The sequence below is a fragment of the Schistocerca cancellata genome, chromosome 3, assembly GCF_023864275.1.
Source record: "Schistocerca cancellata isolate TAMUIC-IGC-003103 chromosome 3, iqSchCanc2.1, whole genome shotgun sequence".
Lineage (NCBI taxonomy): Eukaryota > Metazoa > Arthropoda > Insecta > Orthoptera > Acrididae > Schistocerca > Schistocerca cancellata.
This window is the reverse complement of record NC_064628.1, coordinates 352,439,303-352,461,381: the sequence shown is the minus strand read 5'-3', so window position 1 is coordinate 352,461,381 and position 22,079 is coordinate 352,439,303. Positions and strand designations below refer to the sequence as shown.

At 39.5% G+C, this 22,079-nt stretch overlaps 1 protein-coding gene across 1 annotated transcript in view; it reads right to left on the bottom strand.

Annotated features, from left to right (window-relative positions):
- The window catches only part of LOC126175038 (ATP-dependent DNA helicase 2 subunit 1), a 165,911-nt gene that overhangs the window by 126,911 nt on the left and 16,921 nt on the right, over nucleotides 1-22,079 (bottom strand). The window contains exons 2-3 of the mRNA XM_049921540.1: nucleotides 20,340-20,517; nucleotides 17,005-17,098 (exon numbers count right to left, since the gene is read on the bottom strand). Coding sequence (XP_049777497.1) covers nucleotides 17,005-17,098; nucleotides 20,340-20,517 — 272 coding nt within the window. The remainder of the gene's footprint in view (nucleotides 1-17,004; nucleotides 17,099-20,339; nucleotides 20,518-22,079) is intronic.

The following is a 22,079-nucleotide window of genomic DNA, read 5'->3' as shown; positions in this document are numbered from 1 at the left end:
GAAGACTGTAACCATGACTTTACCGGCTGAGGGTATGGCTTTAAACTTTTTCTTGGTAGGGGAGTGGGTGTGGCGCCACTCCATTGATTGCCGTTTTGTTTCAGGTTCGAAGTGATGAACCCATGTTTCATCGCCTGTAACAATCTTTGACAAGAAATTGTCACCCTCAGCCACATGACGAGCAAGCAATTCCGTACAGATGGTTCTCCTTTGCTCTTTATGGTGTTCGGTTAGACAACGAGGGACCCAGCGGGAACAAACCTTTGAATATCCCAACTGGTGAACAATTGTGACAGCACTACCAACAGAGATGTCAAGTTGAGCACTGAGTTGTTTGATGGTGATCCGTCGATCATCTCGAACGAGTGTGTTCGCACGCTCCGCCATTGCAGGAGTCACAGCTGTGCACGGCCGGCCCGCACGCGGGAGATCAGACAGTCTTGCTTGACCTTGCGGCGATCATGACACACGCTTTGCCCAACGACTCACCGTGCTTTTGTCCACTGCCAGATCACCGTAGACATTCTGCAAGCGCCTATGAATATCTGAGATGCCCTGGTTTTCCGCCAAAAGAAACTCGATCACTGCCCATTGTTTGCAACGCACATCCGTTACAGACGCCATTTTAACAGCTCCGTACAGCGCTGCCACCTGTCGGAAGTCAATGAAACTATACGAGACGAAGCGGGAATGTTTGAAAATATTCCACAAGAAATTTCCGGTTTTTTCAACCAAAATTGGCCGAGAAAAAAAATGTGTTGCATTACTTATTGAACTGCCCTCGTATTTCTGAACCCACATAAGTCTTCAGATGTAAAAATAACTTCAGGTAGGCCCTATGGGAGTGTTATAACCATTACTTTTCACAATGTATATGACCGACGTAGTAGGTAACATAAGAAGTTCTGTGAGGTTTTTTAGCGATGATTTTTTTTGTATACAGAGAAATGACAATGCTAGAAAGTTGTAGCAAAATGATGGAAGACCTGCAAAGGATCGATGCTTGGAGCAGGGAGTGGCAATTGACCATTAAAATAAACAAATGTAACATTCCGTGGATAGATAAGACAAAAAGAACCATTTATTGTATGGTTACAAAATTGCAGAACAATAACTAGAAGCAGTTACTTTCATAAAATTTCAGCAGTTTGTGTATGGAGCAATCTGAAATAGACAACCATATAAAATTAACCCCGAGCAAGGCAGACGCCAGACTGAGAGTCAATGAAAGAATCCTCAGAAAATGTAGTCCACCTACATATGAAGTAGCTAACAAAACAGTCATTTGCTCAATACATACTTGAATGCTGCTTGTCAGTATGGAATCCATAACAGATAAGATTGATAGGAAATAGAGAAGATCCAAAGAAGAGCAGTGCTTTCCATTATGGGTTCATTCAGTAAGTACATAAGTATCACAGATATAATCAATAAAGTCCAGTGGCAGACGCAATGAGAGAGGTATTCTGCATCATGATGTGTTTATTGTTAAAGTCACAAGAGCATATGTTCCTAGAAGAGTCAATAAATATATTTCTTCCTCCTACGTACATCTCGCAAAAAGACCATGAAGATAAAATTCTGGAAATTCTAGCTTACATAGAGGCTTACTGTCAATCGTTTTCCTGTGAACAATTTGTGACTGAAACAGGAAAGGGGGGAGGGGGGGCAACAACAATGGTACACCAATTAACTTCACAATACACAGCAAGGTGGCCTGCAAAGTATAGATGTAGATGCATATGTTGTGCCTGGAAACACCAAGCACATGTTATTAAAAGGGAACTTCGACCCAATCGTGACATTAAGCAACAAGACCACTGCAGAAACTCTGTCACTGATACCTAGGCATCTTCTTGGAAGAGTGACAACATTATAGTGGACATAGGGACACTGTGTGAGTGTTTGTGTGCACCGACTTCTGCTCATACCATCAGCATGGGTAGTTAATAGAGTGTAATATGGAATAGTTCTCTGGTTGATGAGAGCTTATGATACTGTGTCAGTTGAGGCACTGCAGGTAATACTTGGAATTTGTCCACTCAATTTCCAGATAATAAAAAAGAAAAAGCAGTGATAAAGGCCTACTGTCTGAAGAAAGACCATCATCATGAAGTGCTGAATTTAATACGAATACAGCTGCAGGCAAGCAGCAAGCTCACAATCATATCCTCCACCTGTGGCAGAAATGATGAAGTGATGCTGAAAAAATGAGGTGCACATACAGTGTGGTCCCCCCCCCCCCCCCCCCCAACATAAAACAGAGACTAAGGATGATGCACCTGAATCCCTAAAAAGGCCTGACACACTTCTTGACTTGTCATGGGCCTTACACCACCTACTGGCAAAGATTTAGCTGAAGAGAAACCTTTGAATACGCCTGAAATGAAGAAGGGACTACAGAACATACTATTGGGGATGTCCGTTGTATGCTGATGTTGCTGATACTGATCAGCAGCAACTGAATTGCCATGGAAGACTCAATGCCAAGGAGATACTGCATTGTGAGACTACATGGCAGATCCTCAACAACATCGCTGACACTATTTCAAGAAAGCTTTTGGTGACACATGACCTAATCATCAATCCCCATTTACTGCACTACATGAGGTTGCGACAAGGGTAAGTTAAGACATAAGCTGACATCTGCCTTTGCAGCTACAGTACAAGAAACAACAGTGCAATGAAGAAATGTCTATAACCTTGGAAAGCTGATGGCTTCTCATGATGTGAGCAAAAATCTTAAGTACTAACATCAGCATCTTTTGTAATGAAATGCTGTTGGATAGTAGATAGTGTATGTGTTTCATGAAGACACTGATGTTATTTTATTTCAATAAAACGAAACACATTTGGTAACAAAAATACGCATTTCATTGGGGTCACAAGATAAGATTTAAAATACCTTCACTGATTTCAGAAATAACATCAGAAAAAAGTAGGCCTCTTGAAAGAAGTGTTTAAGGGGAGAAGAATTGTGGAAACAAACACTGTAGGTGACCACCAATAAAATGTTGGTTCTACTATGTTCGTTATTGTCGGTTACTTCCCACTGTGGTGTATCTATTATTTTACAGGTATTTTGTGATTTTTCTTTCAAGAAATATATGAGTACGTAGCATACAAACTACAAGAGATTGATTGACACAATTTTCTTCTTCTTATCATCCATACTATCTAACATGTAAACTACTTTTGAAGTGCCAAAATGTACTAGAACACTAAAATATCTACGAAACGCCACACTGTACAAGGTACTTGCGGTGAGACAGCCGCAATTCCTGAAATTCATCACCCACGGCCTCTTGTCTGCCGAGGAGCACCGTAGTCCTGGGTCCAAGGATAAACCATGGAAATCTGCTGCATTATACCATACACAAAAATTCCTGGCCTGAGGGCAAATCGGTGAGGCTAGATCCAACAGGTGGGGTCTGCACATTAGTGGGAGCCAAATGGCTTCAGATCAGCAGGCCTGATCCGTTACAGATATCCACAGAAACGGCCTACGGTTTTGGCCCAGTGCAGAAATCCACTCATGTGGCCAGCTATTCGCAAGCCGCAGACAACATGTTGATGAAATGAGACCACGGTGATCAATCCATGCAATAGATAACTTGTTCAAATACTCTAAGAATCAACAGTAATGAGGAAACGTAGCAACTCACTGTGAAGATGATTGCTCAGCTGCAGATAGGCATGCAGAAAAGACAACAACATTTTCAGCCATAGCCTTTGTCAGAAAACGGGAGCGCACACACATTCACACAACCACTGAGACACAACTCATACACACATGACTGCTGTCTCAAGCTGTTGCATCAACAATCTCTGAGAATCAGATCCAAATAAATCACTCTTCACACCTCCCTGCCTCTCGTTGGCAGCTGCTAGGCCAGCAGTAAGAAGTAGTGGCAGCACTGACTCCAAGCTGAGGAGAGAGGTAAGAAGGGGAGAAGCAATAAGAATGAGGGAAGCGGGGCACGTTCTCAGCTGTGTCCATCTAGCGACGAAGCGTAACACCACAGTAAACAAATCATTTCATATAGTCACAAAAACGAGGTTTTTCCAGTTTTTTTTTTCCTCCAAATTTCCCTGATGTTTCCCTGACATGTTTGAAATTCCATGATTTCTAGAACCTGTGGCAACCCTGGTAACAGAAACACCAGAGGGGAAGCACAGCCGTGGGCGATGCCTCAACACTCAGGGAAGTAGAACTGGGGTGATGTGGGCCGGCAAGTGGCTGCTCCCCTCAGCTGCAGCAACAATGCTCCCAGGGGACATCATCCCCTGCAACCGGGAAGCTGGCAGACAACAGAAGAAGCAGTGCAACTACAATGCCCTCTACAATGCACAAAGAACTGGCATGGTGGGCCCATGGACCAGGGAAGGATGGAGAGTACTGCAGAATGTGGCAGACAAAAATGGTTGTATTATTGTAGTTGTCAATGTAAAGGAAAGAAATAGCTATTGATAGTAATAATTTGCATGAGAATGAATACAGCCTGTGTTTAAATTATAGGTAACAGGCTACAATATAATGTTGTTGTTGTTGTGGTCTTCAGTCCCGAGACTGGTTTGATGCAGCTCTCCATGCTACTCTATCCTGTGCAAGCTTCTTCATCTCCCAGTACCTACTGCAACCTACATCCTTCTGAATCTGCTTAGTATATTCATCTCCTGGTCTCCCCCTACGATTTTTACCCTCCACACTGCCCTCCAATACTAAATTGGTGATCCCTTGATGCCTCAGAACATGTCCTACCAACCGATCCCTTCTTCTGGTCAAGTTGTGCCACAAACTTCTCTTCTCCCCAATCCTATTCAATCCTTCCTCATTAGTTATGTGATCTACCCATCTAATCTTCAGCATTCTTCTGTAGCACCACATTTCGAAAGCTTCTATTCTCTTCTTGTCCATACTATTTACCGTCCATGTTTCACTTCCATACATGGCTACACTCCATACAAATACTTTCAGAAATGACTTCCTGACACTTAAATTTATACTCGATGTTAACAAATTTCTCTTCTTCAGAAACGCTTTCCTTGCCATTGCCAGTCTACATTTTATATCCTCTCTACTTCGACCATCATCAGTTATTTTGCTCCCCAAATAGCAAAACTCCTTTACTACTTTAAGTGTCTCATTTCCTAATCTAATACCCTCAACATCACCCGACTTAATTCGACTACATTCCATTATCCTCGTTTTGCTTTTGTTGATGTTCATCTTATATCCTCCCTTCAAGACACCATCCATTCCGTTCAACTGCTCTTCCAAGTCCTTTGCTGTCTCTGACAGAATTACAATGTCATCGGCGAACCTCAAAGTTTTTATTTCTTCTCTATGGATTTTAATACCTACACCAAATTTTTCTTTTGTTTCCTTTACTGCTTGCTCAATATACAGATTGAATAACATCAGGGAGAGGCTACAACCCTGTCTTACTCCCTTCCCAACCACTGCTCCCCTTTCATGTCCCTCGACTCTTATAACTGCCATCTGGTTTCTGTACAAATTGTAAATAGCCTTTCGCTCCCTGTATTTTACCCCTGCCACCTTTAGAATTTGAAAGAGAGTATTCCAGTCAACATTGTCAAAAGCTTTCTCTAAGTCTACAAATGCTAGAAACGTAGGTTTGCCTTTCCTTAATCTTTCTTCTAAGATAAGTCGTAAGGTCAGTATTGCCTCACGTGTTCCAGTATTTCTAGGGAATCCAAACTGATCTTCCCCGAGATCGGCTTCTACTAGTTTTTCCATTCGTCTGTAAAGAATTCATGTTAGTATTTTGCAGCTGTGGCTTATTAAACTGATTGTTCGGTAATTTTCACATCTGTCAACACCTGCTTTCTTTGGGATTGGAATTATTATATTCTTCTTGAAGTCTACATCTACATCTACATCTACATTTATACTCCGCAAGCCACCCAACGGTGTGTGGCGGAGGGCACTTTACGTGCCACTGTCATTACCTCCCTTTCCTGTTCCAGTCACGTATGGTTCGCGGGAAGAACGACTGTCTGAAAGCCTCCGTGCGCACTCTAATCTCTCTAATTTTACATTCGTGATCTCCTCGGGAGGTATAAGTAGGGGGAAGCAATATATTCGATACCTCATCCAGAAACGCACCCTCTCGAAACCTGGCGAGCAAGCTACACCGCGATGCAGAGCGCCTCTGTTGCAGAGTCTGCCACTTGAGTTTGTTAAACATCTCTGTAACGCTATCACGGTTACCAAATAATTCTGCGACGAAACGTGCCACTCTTCTTTGGATCTTCTCTATCTCCTCCGTCAACCCGATCTGGTGCGGATCCCACACTGATGAGCAATACTCAAGTATAGGTCGAACGAGTGTTTTGTAAGCCACCTCCTTTGTTGATGGACTACATTTTCTAAGGACTCTCCCAATGAATCTCAACCTGTTACCCGCCTTACCAACAATTAATTTTATATGATCATTCCACTTCAAATTGTTCCGCACGCATACTCCCAGATATTTTACCGAAGTAACTGCTACCAGTGTTTGTTCCGCTATCATATAATCATACAATAAAGGATCCTTCTTTCTATGTATTCTCAATACACTACATTTGTCTATGTTAAGGGTCAGTTGCCACTCCCTGCACCAAGTGCCTATCCGCTGCAGATCTTCCTGCATTTCGCAACAATTTTCTAATGCTGCAACTTCTCTGTATACTACAGCATCATCCGCGAAAAGCCGCATGGGACTTCCGACACTATCTACTAGGTCATTTATATATATTGTGAAAAGCAATGGTCCCATAACACTCCCCTGTGGCACGCCAGAGGTTACTTTAACGTCTGTAGACGTCTCTCCGTTGATAACAACATGCTGTGTTCTGTTTGCTAAAAACTCTTCAATCCAGCCACACAGCTGGTCTGATATTCCGTAGGCTCTTACTTTGTTTATCAGGCGACAGTGCGGAACTGTATCGAACGCCTTCCGGAAGTCAAGAAAAATAGCATCTACTTGGGAGCCTGTATCTAATATTTTCTGGGTCTCATGAACAAATAAAGTGAGTTGGGTCTCACACGATTGCTGTTTCCGGAATCCATGTTGATTCCTACATAGCAGATTCTGAGTTTCCAAAAACGACATGATACTCGAGCAAAAAACATGTTCTAAAATTCTACAACAGATCGACGTCAGAGATATAGGTCTATAGTTTTGCGCATCTGCTCGACGACCCTTCTTGAAGACTGGGACTACCTGTGCTCTTTTCCAATCATTTGGAACCTTCCATTCCTCTAGAGACTTGCGGTACACGACTGTTAGAAGGGGGGCAAGTTCTTTCGCGTACTCTGTGTAGAATTGAATTGGTATCCCGTCAGGTCCAGTGGACTTTCCTCTGTTGAGTGATTCCAGTTGCTTTTCTATTCCTTGGACACTTATTTCGATGTCAGCCATTTTTTCGTTTGTGCGAGGATTTAGAGAAGGAACTGCAGTGCGGTCTTCCTCTGTGAAACAGCTTTGGAAAAAGGTGTTTAGTATTTCAGCTTTACGCTTGTCATCCCCTGTTTCAATGCCATCATCATCCCGGAGTGTCTGGACATGCTGTTTCGAGCCACTTACTGATTTAACGTAAGACCAGAACTTCCTAGGGTTTTCTGTCAAGTCGGTACCTAGTATTTTACTTTCGAATCCACTAAACGCTTCATGCATAGCCCTCCTTACGCTGACTTTGACATCGTTTAGCTTCTGTTTGTCTGAGAGGTTCTGGCTGCGTTTAAACTTGGAGTGAAGCTCTCTTTGCTTTCGCAGTAGTTTCCTAACTTTGTTGTTGTACCTCGGTGGGTTTTTCCCGTCCCTCACAGTTTTACTCGGCACGTACCTGTCTAAAATGCATTTCACGATTGCCTTGAACTTTTTCCATAAACACTCCAGATTGTCAGTGTTGGAACAGAAATTTTCGTTTTGATCTGTTAGGTAGTCTGAAATCTGCCTTCTATTACTCTTGCTAAACAGATAAACCATCCTCCCTTTTTTTATATTCCTATTAACTTCCATATTCAGGGATGCTGCAACAGCCTTATGATCACTGATTCCCTGTTCTGCACTTACAGAGTCGAAAAGTTCGGGTCTGTTTGTTATCAGTAGGTCCAAGATGTTATCTCCACGAGTTGGTTCTCTGTTTAATTGCTCGAGGTAATTTTCGGATAGTGCACTCAGTATAGCTCGAGGTAATTTTCGGATAGTGCACTCAGTATAATGTCACTCGATGCTCTGTCCCTACCACCCGTCCTAAACATCTGAGTGTCCCAGTCTATATCTGGTAAATTGAAATCTCCACCTAAGACTATAACATGCTGAGAAAATTTATGTGAAATGTATTCCAAATTTTCTCTCAGTTGTTCTGCCACTAATGCTGCTGAGTCGGGGGGTCGGTAAAAGGAGCCAATTATTAACCTAGCTCGGTTGTTGAGTGTAACCTCCACCCATAATAATTCACAGGAACTATCCACTTCTACTTCACTACAGGATAAACTACTACTAACAGCGACGAACACTCCACCACCGGTTGCATGCAATCTATCCTTTCTAAACACCGTCTGTACCTTTGTAAAAATTTCGCCAGAATTTATCTCTGGCTTCAGCCAGCTTTCTGTACCTATAACGATTTCAGCTTCGGTGCTTTCTATCAGCGCTTGAAGTTCCGGTACTTTACCAACGCAGCTTCGACAGTTTACAATTACAATACCGATTGCTGCTTGGTCCCCGCATGTCCTGACTTTGCCCCGCACCCGTTGAGGCTGTTGCCCTTTCTGTACTTGCCCGAGGCCATCTAACCTAAAAAACCGCCCAGCCCACGCCACACAACCCCTGCTACCCGTGTAGCCGCTTGTTGCGTGTAGTGGACTCCTGACCTATCCAGCGGAACCCGAAACCCCACCACCCTATGGCGCAAGTCGAGGAATCTGCAGCCCACACGGTCGCAGAACCGTCTCAGCCTCTGATTCAGACCCTCCACTCGGCTCTGTACCAAAGGTCCGCAGTCAGTCCTGTCGACGATGCTGCAGATGGTGAGCTCTGCTTTCATCCCGCTAGCGAGACTGGCAGTCTTTACCAAATCAGATCGCCGCTGGAAGCCAGAGAGGATTTCCTCCGATCCATAGCGACACACATCATTGGTGCCGACATGAGTGACCACCTGCAGATGAGTGCACCATGTACCCTTCATGGCATCCGGAAGGACCCTTTCCATATCTGGAATGACTCCCCCCGGTCTGAGGGTATTTCACCTGTTTCATACATCTTGCTCACCAGATGGTAGAGTTTTGTCAGGACTGGCTCTCCCAAGGCCGTCAGTAGTTCCAATGGAATGTTGTCTACTCCGGGGGGCTTGTTTTGACTCAGGTCTTTCAGTGCTCTGTCAAACTCTTCACGCAGTATCGTATCTCCCATTTCATCTTCATCTACATCCTCTTCCATTTCCATAATATTGTCCTTGTATAGACCCTCTATATACTCCTTCCACCTTTCTGCTTTCCCTTCTTTGCTTAGAACTGGGTTTCCATTTGAGCTCTTGATGTTCATACAAGTGGTTCTCTTATCTCCAAAGGTCTCTTTAATTTTCCTGTAGGCAGTATCTATCTTACCCCTAGTGAGATAAGCATCTACATCCTTACATTTGTCCTCTAGCCATCCCTGCTTAGCCATTTTGCACTTCCTGTCGATCTCATTTTTGAGACGTTTGTATTCCTTTTTGCCTGCTTCATTAACTGCATTTTTATATTTTCTCCTTTCATCAATTAAATTCAATATTTCTTCTGTTACCCAAGGATTTCTACTAGCCCCCGTCTTTTTACCTACTTGATCCTCTGCTGCCTTCACTACTTCATCCCTCAAAGCTACCCATTCTTCTTCTACTGTATTTCTTTCCCCCATTCCTGTCAATTGTTCCCTTGTGCTCTCTCTGAAACTCTGTACAACCTTTGGTTCTTTCAGTTTATCCAGGTCCCATCTCCTTAAATTTCCACCTTTTTGCAGTTTCTTCAGTTTTAATCTACAGGTCATAACCAATAGATTGTGGTCAGAGGCCACATCTGCCCCTGGAAATGTCTTACAATTTAAAACCTGGTCCTAAATCTCTGTCTTACCATTATATAATCTATCTGATACCTTTTAGTATCTCCAGGGTACTTCCATGTATACAACCTTCTATCATGATTCTTAAACCAAGTGTTAGCTATGCTTAAGTTGTGCTCTGTGCAAAATTCTACCAGGTGGCTTCCTCTTTCATTTCTTAGCCCCAATCCATATTCACCTACTACGTTTCCTTCTCTCCCTTTTCCTACACTCGAATTCCAGTCACCCATGACTATTAAATTTTCGTCTCCCTTCACTATCTGAATAATTTCTTTTATTTCATCATACATTTCTTCAATTTCTTCGTCATCTGCAGAGCTAGTTGGCATATAAACTTGTACTACTGTAGTAGGTGTGGGCTTCGTATCTATCTTGGGCACAATAATGCGTTCACTATGCTGTTTGTAGTAGCTTACCCGCATTCCTATTTTCCTATTCATTATTAAAGCTACTCCTGCATTACCCCTATTTGACTTTGTGTTTATAATATAATAAATTACAATATAATAAAAAAGAAAGAAATATATTGGGTCGTTGACTGCTGAAAGTATAGGATGAAATGACTACCCTGAGATACGTTCAAATTTTTGTCTAAGCAATTTGTGTGAAATAGTGATGTCACATTCCAGTATCCTTGCTACAGATATTATCAGTTGAGGAAAAGGATCACATCACATTCTCTGAAGTTCCAGAATTTAGGTAACACAGTAAATATAAACTAGCACTTGACAGCCTATAGCCAGCAGACTGAGTATCAGATCTTGCCGACTTTTTGTAGTACATCACAGCTCTATCCAATTAACTTCACAAAAATAGGTAACTGTATAGATAAAAAAAATCTACTCATCAAGGGGCGGCATAACACACAAATAAAAGATTACATCTTGCGACTCAGCTGCAGCAATCACTTTGCTTCCTCAGCTATAATTGTCTTTTAATTAGAGTTGGTGTTATTATCAATCCTATTTCAAAGATGTACGTACTGCCTTTCTTTTCCCTAATCTCTGAAATCAAATACTGTTTTATTTATTGTGTTTTCAGGCATTACCACCTTCATTTAATTTTTAGTCCACGGCAATACTGATACATACTGAAATAAACTACAGTTCATTTTGAAAACTTTGTGTCAGTGTTTGAAAGGATAGGAAACAAAACACAACATTTTAGAACTCATTTAAAACTGTCATCACTGACCAAAATTGAGGGTAAATGATTCTGGCAATGGAAAGGGTCAATCTTGCCACCATATAAAAAGAGTTATGATGATGTTTATAATGAGTGATACACCACAGGTAAAGCATTCCACACTATCTTCTCAGTGGATAAGGTAAGTGACAGTCTAAGAGCAATATCCAATATGGAGACTTGTAAGGGTTATCACACTTCTTCTTACAAAGACTTGAACGAAGTTCATCATAGGCAGGCATGAAGTTCATGTACAGCTTGTTGCTTTGAAGATTATAATGTTCCAACAGCTGAAAATACGTATATCTCATTTCGAAACACCAGTATTTGTTTCTAAGGAAGGTCTTTTTAATGACTAATTTTTTGTAGTTGTGCTATGGTTAAACATAATTTATTTGGGGAACTTGGAAGTCTGTAAACAATTGAATTTTACTTTTGAGTTAGACACAATTTTTTAATGCTCTTCAATTTTTATTTAACGACATAATCAACCACTGTAAATGCCAAATTAAACACACATTTTTTTAAAAAAAACTTCCTCATGTTCAAAAAAGCCACAAAGATAAAATGCCAATAATTGCAAATGAAAAATTTACTACTAATAGAACTGGAGAACCATTCAAAGAGCTCAACAATCACTTTTTTCAATAAGATGTGAACTATTTATTAACAGTCAAATTTTATAACATGCATTTCTCTGAAGTCACCAAGATTTTTGTTACAGGATTAATAAACTGCATCACATTTATGTAGGGCAGTACTTGCCAAAAGCTCTTACATATTTTTGTCTTCCATTGTCTTCTGCTCACAGAAATAATGGAATTCAATATATTTCAGTCCTTCTCAAGGAAATATTGTATGTCTCCTTCAAATTTCATTGCTTTAAGCAAACTACACATTCAATTTTTGTTTCTGTCTTGCCATTTTGTGTACAACTGAATGTCAACAATTTCCGTTTCTCCTATTTGGTGTTAGCTCTCTTAATGAAATCTAACTTAAATTTATTCCTCTCTAACTTTACATTTTAAAATCACTTACTCATATAAAAATACCTAAAATCCTGTCATTCAGAGCTTTGGCTTCATTCCTCTTACTCTCCTGAATTCCAGTCTTAAGTAACATCTAACAGACACATAAGTAGGGGATATTTTAAGAAAAAAAGGCTAAATTGTCATATTTCCTAAGAACAGCAGTCAGGCAGTTCTTCCTCCTCTCCTTCAGCTTCCACACTCAAGGCACTAAGCTGTTCCATTCACAAGTTTATTTTTCAATTGTCAGGATATGGGAATGTTATCAAATACAGTTTGATTCTCCAACATATCTGAAGGCTATTGATAATTTGACGTGAGACTCCTTGTGTTAGGACTGTAAAAAAACAACTTAAATTTGAAGTTTGACTATGCTATGTTGTTTAATATTTGTTTTGCAGGTGTCAATAGCGAACATTCTCAGTGAATTTGTAAAAGTGGTCATCATTATGTGATACAATACTTTCATCTGAAAGGTCTTGGTCCAACTAACATTAAGGCTGAGCAAGATTCTAGTCAGTGGAAGTCTGCTCCTTCATTTGCAATAGTAACAGTAAAACGTAAAGTTTAAGCGAGGCCATATAAGCTGTTAGGACAAACAGTACAGTAGTCTACCAAATGAGATGACCACGGTGGAAATTGTGACGAAAATCCACAAAATGATAGCAGGTGACCATTGACTGAAAGTGCACAAGTTAGTAGACATCATAAGCATTTCAAAAAGTGTTGTACATCACATACTGACTGAAAATTTGGACATGAAAAAGATGTGCACAAGATGGATGCCAGGTTGATTCACAATAGAACACAAAAGTGTCACGAGAATGTTTTAGTAGTGATGGGACAATTTCATTCAGTCAGTCGAATGAAAGAACCGAATGAAACTAGTCTCAGTGCCCATGTCAGCTATATGAATGTTTTCACTCACTCACCAGGTTTGAGTGGGTCCACTCAATGACAGACCATCAACTGAAACCATTCTTCATCAGTTTTGGCCATTATATGATGTGTTCACTCACTCACCAGGTTTGACTGATTTTCATTTATATTCTTTTTCAGCCTCTTCAGTTGTACATGAAATATGATTAGGGTTGACAACTTTTTTTTTAGAGACAAATACAGTATATTATTTCAAGGAGAACTGAATAAAAAGTATATCTCTAAAAATAAAGCACATTTGAAATGTATGTATTTACTTACTGAAATACGAATTTTCACTGTGACATTAAATATTGATTTTTGCTTGGTTTTAAAAATGTAATATCTGGAGCTGCACTGTAAATTTGTGTTTATATATAAATGAACAATCACTTTTTAACATGTTTTTATTAGGTCAGTTTCTGGTCTCTGTGTGTGTGTGTGTGTGTGTGTGTGTGTGTGTGTGTGTGTGTGTGTGTGTGTGTGCGCGCGTGTGCGCCCCCCCCCCCCCCCCCCCCCGGTACAAATTTTGCAATTGGTTTTAAACTAGTTTCCCGATAAGCTAGAGACTTCAAATTTTCAACATAGTTCAGAACTGGATAATACTGTAATATTAACGTACTTTAAAGTCTGGTGTGTGGTGTAGGGTACTTTGTTTTCCTGTCTGCTGTGTCTGTTCAGTAAAAATTTTGCAACCGATTTTAAACTAACTTTCCGATAACCTACAAACTTGAAACTAACTTAACTCAGAACTGGATGACAATAAAAGTAACTTGCTTTCTTTTCTGATGTGTGACGGAGAGTAGATACTTGGTGTACCACTGCTATTTCCCTGTTTTCTCGTTCCAGTCATGGATGTTTCGCACTTAAGAACAAATGCTGCTAAGCTTCCCTGTCAGCTCAATTCTCTCTAATTTCACATTCACAGTCTTCTTGTGAGATTGGCCTATGAGGAAGCAATATACTGGTTGACTCATTTGAAGGGAAACTGAAATAAACATTAAGTTTACCACGTGCCCTGCTGTAATCTCATCAAAATGTTTGAAAGCAACTGAAAAATTTCACACACACAAGACTAAAAAGCAGACAATAACTATTTAAATAAAAAACTTTTTAATATAACATGATTCTAAAATAGACTAATAAATATTAAATAATCTCGCCTAACCCCACACAGATTCCTAACGCCATACAGATAGTCCTTAAAATTTGTGCTTGCGAATTTTTAATAGCTATGACACTATCTGTAAATCTGAGAACGTGTCCCTGGTCCCTGCAGAACATCGAGGCCATCAGTCAAATTATTGTCTACAGACTGTTTGTGTCTGGGAAAATACTTTGACTTGACCCACACATCCAGGATTTTCGAGGTTTTCATCTAAGGTTGGCAATTTAAGTGAGGCAAACCTACCCATTGATACCTCAGATTAATTAGTCACGCGTTAGTGGCACCTGGAACAATTTTATCCAGAGTAGTATATGACTCAGTTTTACATGATGAAAAGAAAAATCACTCCATTCAGTTCATAATTAAAGGAACATGTATTCTGCTTATGTTAACTTTGGCATATCCCTGAAATACGTCTTCACTTAGGACCACCCTCAGTCAGTATAATGTAGCACTGCTTTAATTCAGCTAATTAAAGTATTGCAGCCTGGTTTCACTCACTCAGAAGAATGAATGGATAGCTTGGTCACCTGAAACACTGAAGAGCATTTTCAGTTAAAAGAATGAGTACAGTGTGTTAACTGTAAGACGGCAGAGTTGTGAGGGGAGTGCGGGGAGAGGAGGAAGCAAGCATTGGTTGGCGAGGGGAGAGGAGCTGTTGGGGGGGGGGGGGGGGGGGGGGGGACGACGACAAGGCACGCCTACCAGTTGCAGTGCTGGCACTACAAATTGCACGTTATGCTTACACGAAAGCAGACGTAAAAACTCGCTTTAAATGTCGTTCGTAAACGAAACTGAAACTGTCATGTATATTAAAATCTATATATATATAAAAATGAATGTATGTATGTTTGTCTACTATGCGCTCACAAACCATTCATCCGATTGCAATGAAACTTTGGTGAGTTGTTCTCCGTATGCCCGAAAAGAGTAATGGAAGCAATTTCTTCTGCTCCCTTTCCCTTTCGCAGTATTCAATCACACGCAATATAATTTTGCGAGCATCGCTACGTAATACTGGTTTCCTTCTAACTGTAGGCCTACCGGTAGGGGTTGTTGGCGACTCCAGAGATGGGCCCGCAACTGCCTCTTCACTCATTTTGATAATGTTTAGCACAACTGCACGATAAAAACACGCAGAACAGTACAGCGCGAAACAATAACGAAGCACACGACAATGGCTACCTTGTACAACACAGTCAGCTACGTAATGTTGGCAGCAGTTGCAACTGCGTGCCTACCGAAGCCTCCCGACGTTTACCGACTTCTACCGATTCAGGACTAGGGAGAGGTCTGCCATCTAAAAGTTTACACACTGTACATGGTTCAACCGATGGAAAAACTACTAACTGTTTTCAGTTGAAAAGAAATAATGAATAATTCAGTCAATATGTTAAGTTATAATGGTGCCTTAACTTTTCATTTGATTGCTCCTAATGACTGCTTTCACTCAAAAAGAAAAAATGAATAATAATCCAACCAACAGGTAATAACTACAACCGACTTGACATGATTGTTTTCTTTCAGTTGATCCTACATACTAGTTTCATTCAAAAGAAGGAATGAGTAGTCCAACGAACTGAATGATTGTTTTCATTTGATTACTCCCACAGACTACTTTCACTTAAAAGAATGAATGATTAATTCGACCAATATGTATAACTAAAACTGAATGAGTCAATTGTTTTCCAGCAACCAAATGAATCAACTGTTTTCATTTGGTTATTCCTATAACTACGTTTCAGGTGATTGATTGGTGACATATCACTCCAATAAAGCTAAGTTTTTGCTTCAATTCATAACTATGAATGATACAAGCATCCACCACTTCACACCTGTGAAGAAGGAACAGACAGAACAGTGAACTGAAAGAATTGGCTACAAAGAAGGTGAAGACAGTTCCATTTGCATGCAAAATCATAGCATCAGATTTTTTGGGATGCGCAGAGGATAATTTTCACTGATTATCTTCAAAAACGGAAAGTACTGATTATAATGTGATCTTATTGTAGTGTTGTGATGGAATCCAGCAAAAATGGTAACACCTAGCATAAAAGAAAGTTTTGTTTCATCACAACAGTGCACCAGTTCACACACTCATTATTATCATGGCCAAAATCCATGAGTAAAATTTGAATTACTTCCTGATTTATCCTATTTGCCAGATTTAGCCCCTCTGATTGTTTTCCATTTCCAAACTTCAAGAAATGTCTTGGTGGCAAAAGACTTGCCAAAAATGAAAAGGTGGAGTCCGCAGTTGATCACTATTTTGCAGAGCTCAACAGTTCTTACTATGAACAGCGTATCAAAGCTATTGATCATCATTGGGAAAGGTGTAACAAATGAAAAATCCGTAAAGAAATGAACAATTCACCCAAAATTTTTGTTTTTTCTTTGTTAGGTCGGATACTTCTGAGACGGCCATCATGTATGCAGGCACAGCACTCCAGTAACTCTTAGAACAAACTAAACAATAGGAACTAGTTTTGAAGGACACTTTGTTGTAAAATGTTTTACAATAACTGTTGTATTTAATGCACACTACTGCCAATACAATTTTATTATAAGTTTGAATGCTATTTGTAAATCTACTAACCTCTCAGTAAAAATCCTGTGACACACCCAGAATACATCATGCATTTCGTAATCATCAGAACATCCATATTCTTGTCTGAATTTATCCAGACCTCCTGAAATGTGTACAGTGATATCACAAGAACATATATAACTAAACACATAATTAAACATCAGTCTGAATATATCCAGACCTCCTAAAACATGTACAGGGATATCAATAGATAATACACAATTAAACATTAAAAGTATTTAACAACAGAATTACAAGGGGAGTATTAGCTGGTCAGTACTACCTTAAAAGGTAAAACTGCAGTTACTACTTATAAACACTTATAAAAGTTCCTTTCTGAGGAAGGAAACAGGGATGGGTTGCAGAAGGTGGGAAAAAAGGGTGATTGTTCAGAGCTCAGGTTTTCGTCACCCCACCCCCTTACTATAGGTGGCTTCATCTCAACTTTGGGTCCAACAAGTGGACTGCTCCTCTTTCCTAATTTTCCCCACCTTACACCCCCCCCCCCCTCTTTCCTGCCTGAGGAATGAGCCAATATTTCTGAAAGCCAGGATAATTTTTCTACTTCTATATGTGCCTATTCACATTATTTTGAATTCTGCCTCCAGACGGGAAACAGTGGTGCGCCATTACCTCCGTGTAATTGTAGAGTTTTCTCAGGTGGATTTTTCCCTTTGATAAACATATAAAGGACAGTCAAATGAAAACTGAACACCTGCCACAACGGGACCATGAAATGGTTCCATTCAACAGTAATCACCACATGCAATAATACATTTACCCCACTGGGAGACGAGATGATCAATTCCTGTTTCGTAAAATGCAGTTGGCTGCTGCCGGATCCACACCTGCATCCACTCTTGCACTTCCTTGTCCAGCTAAAACTGACATCCAAGCACATCTTTCCTCAGGTCACCAATGATGCGAAAATCACACAATAATCAATATGGACTGCAAGGTAGATGTTGCAGTGTTTGTCAAACAAGTCACTGAAGTGTAGCCCTTGTATGATTGGCAGTGTGGGAGTAAGCATTATCATGTAACAGGATGATTCTGTCTGACAGCATTCATGGGCATTTTGACTGTGGTGTGTTGCAATTCCTGCACAGTGTTTTGTAGCACTGCACAATGATTGTGGTTTCACACTCCAGGAACATGATGAGCAGAGGGCCCCTGCAGTTGCAGAAGGTCTTCTTGGCCTTACCGGAACTTGTGTCAAAAGCTTCAGATTTCTGTTGCGGGGGAGATGTGGGATGTTTCCATTGTTGGCTTTGCTGTTTGCGCTCAAGCTGTCTGGCAGAATCATCCTGTTGCATGATAGTGTCCACTGCCATACTGCCAATCTGACGAGAACGACACTTCAGTGATTGGTTGCAATGTCTTCCATACAAACCTGATCTTTGATGGTATGATTTTTACATCTTTGGTGACTTTAAGAAAAATGTGCGTGGATGTCAGTTTCAGTCAGAGAAGGAAGTGCGAGACTAGGTTCAGTTGTGGATCCATAAGTGGCTGACTGCGTTCTATGAAGCAGGAACTGATCATCTCATCTCCCACTGGGATAAATGTCTTGATGAGTGTAGTGATTACTTTTGAATGGAGCCATTCTGTGGTTCTGTTGTGGTGGGTGTTCAGTTTTTAGTTGATTGCCCCTCATCGTTAACAGTGAAAAGTAATAATCTCTAGCACAAAAATCTGTTTGTAAAAGCTTATAAACAATATTACCTGATGGTAAAAGCATACCACTGATATATTGGTAAGAGCATATCACTGAGACGTTTGAAGATAAAATTGAATTATAGTTTGCTGACCTAAGGTAAAAGAATGTCATTCCTGATATCCCATAGAAATTGTTCACCAAAATAAGTACATTAAAGAAATGGAAGGACAATCAGGTAAAAGCAACAGGGAGCAAATATATATTGTAAAGTTTGCTTACAGAATCAGCTTTGCTGGACACTAAAAAGCCACAAAAATTGCTTATTAAATAAAAAAGTGAAGTAGAACAGGTAAAAGGAGTTAGTGTCACTGACATATCTCTATTTTCTTATTTAGTATCCTGAATTTCCAAACTATGTGTGTAAAATAAGGAGAAAAGAATTAGCATTAGAACTGTTGATGTTTCAAAAAAAATCATCTGTCTTAAAATTTATGAAAGTTCATTTTATACCTCAAATTGTATAAACATGCTTCTATAATTCAGCTATAACTAAGATTCTAATTTAGCTATATGTTTTAGGGGATGAAGTGGAGACTAAAGGACATGAAACAGACATGATTCACTTCGAAAACTGTAGTATGGGAGGTTTAAGATGCACTGTAAAACCAATTTTGAGTGACAAAACAATGATGGCAAATAATGAAATTACTGAGTTCTATGAAACTAGAATATAGTGATAGGCAAACCATTCTGTTGTACCAAATGTTTACATCTGACACAGTAAACACATACTGCGACACAGCAACAGGAAAATTACACAACTGCTTTTTCAATACTGTAATAGTGTATCAGAATCAATTATCAAATAGGAGACATACAAAAAAGCCAATCTGAAAGTACTGTATGGACATGTTTTAGAGCTAAGTAAATGATGACGGTAAACTAGAGCAAAGTGACAAGTCACAAGCTTGGAGCTCAAGTAAATGAAGACAGTAAACTGGAGCAAAATGACAAGTCTCAAGCTGAGTAATCATAATAGGGACTGAGATATTATTTCTGTTAAGAAAATCAAACTTCCCAATAGCACAAGTATATTTGTAATAATAGAATCCAACAGGCAATAGCTGATGACTGGGGTTATTTCATGATGAACCCAGTGGCATAAAACAACCCTTAACAGTTTTAAAATATTTAGTTCCACAAGGGAAGAGATGACTTAATGAATAAACTAACAGCAGAAGAAGTCTAGTAATTGCAGTCAAGGTAGCAATGACAGTGAAAGTATGACGAGTATTGGGGTAAAAGAGGAAGGTGTTAATAGAAGTTTGTACTAGCAATGAAGCCAGAAGTAAGTACTGTGTTACGTAAATCTGACAACACAGTGAATGTGAATGGCTTATTTTAGTTACAAATGCAATAGTTTGTAACTATGAAGACAGAAACAAATATTACTTTTCACATCTTTAACTAAATTCCAATTATGCTTGGCAGAATCTAAACCATTACATTCAATAAGTAAATTCACTGTTAATGGGTAAAAGTACGGGTACTGTTACTAAACTTAACAGCATTCACAATTAAACTCCCTTTTCTCTAATATTATCTCTATATGTTATAATTACAAAAAAACAGCAACAATTATAATAAATGTGGAAGGAAGATGGTATAGAAATTAAAATGTTACCTTTTATTGCTTCATCTAACTGTTTTATTCTCTCCACTTTTGGGAAGTCGAGGTCTTGTAGTATATATATATGATTAACACTGAGAGGATTGTTACTTAATTGTGTTCCAAATAAAACAATGCTTACAAAATCACGGGGAGCATTGTGCAGCATACTGAGAATTGTCCCTCTGCAACACTAAAAATTTATTTAAATGATTACATAATTCACAAGAGATACATGCAACCATTATAAGAAAAAACCATCAGGTCACATATGATGAAAATAAGTTTGAGGCATTCAAATACAATAATTGTCACAATGTCATGGTGTGGACATACGGGAGAAAATGGGCTGGATTTACTTGTTTAAGTCCTGACCAAGCACTAGGTGATGAAAAATGGAAATGAGGCTATCCGTAGTGCAGCAGTTTTCTACAGTACTCACTCCATGTTAAAACTTTATGTTATGGTACAAGAGAAAAGGAGCACACATCATTAGAAGATAGTGACATCATCTTATCTATCTGTGCGCACGCGCGCGTAGAAGAAGGCGAACATGATGAAGAAGAAGAACTGTCAAGTTTAATCTGCACAATGGACAAAAATGAATTTGGACTGTCATCCTTGATATTATGGAGTGGTTTAAAAACAACTGAAAAATCAGTCAGTCATAGATTTTCTCTGTAGAATTTTATCATTTCGTTCTAAAACTGGAGTTGTTGGAACAGTTAGCATCAAAACCATACATAAAACTAGTTGTTCTTGGCAAGAAAATACTACCTTCTTACTGTGCTCATCAGCTTCAGATAAAATAACAAAAATTCTTTGTGTGTTTGAAGGAAAGTAAGTATTGGAAAACTGGACTGACAGAGAGGTGCCTACATAGACTACAATGTCAGCAAGAGAAGAAGGTTGGATGGTGACCACACTATTTTACAATTGGTTCAGAGATGTATTTTAACACTTTGGAGACCAACCAACAAGTACAGCTTGGGCCACAACTTTGTGTTAAAAAGACTGTCCCCGAGTACAGGTCAGGCTGCAATCTTCTCATCATGCGAGCCACCCATTGCTCAGAAACTGGACTCATTTCATGGGAGGATAATGTACAGATGTCTCGTGACCTGCCCCTTGACTTGTGGTAGCTGTGGCTGTGTGGCCAATTTTCAGAATTATTTCGAAAGAAACATTAGTGAACTTAACAGATGCTGTCATGAATGGCAGAGCTAATATGACTGCAATGCTGTAATATCATTTCAGCAGCAACAAAAAGTTTACATTTGATGACTACGAGATAACGTAATTTCAGCTACAAATATACCACATTTTCTGAATGAGCAAGAAATTTTGCAATCTGAAGAGAAAGAAATTGCTCAATAACTCACCTCACACTATTTTCTTTGGAGCATAATCTCAGTGAGGCACAGGTTAACATTATCAACACTTATGAGTAATTTACATCTTTTGCTCTAACTCAGCAAATTTAGAGAAATATATTTTTATGTTAGGAAATTTTTGTTTAAACTGCTTGTAAGCTTCTTTAAGGTTACCAAAAATAAATCTTTTTGATATTTTTGTTTTACTTCCGTTTGGTTCTTTAACTGTTATGCAATTTGTAGTACCTGTCACTGCTCGTCTATCTTCATTGTTTTCATAAAGCGAATGTACAGTTTTCACAGTTTCTACTGGTGAACATTTCCATGGTTTTTGGTTTGGACCTTCCATAAACCATTTTTAATTCAAAATTCGTTTGGATTG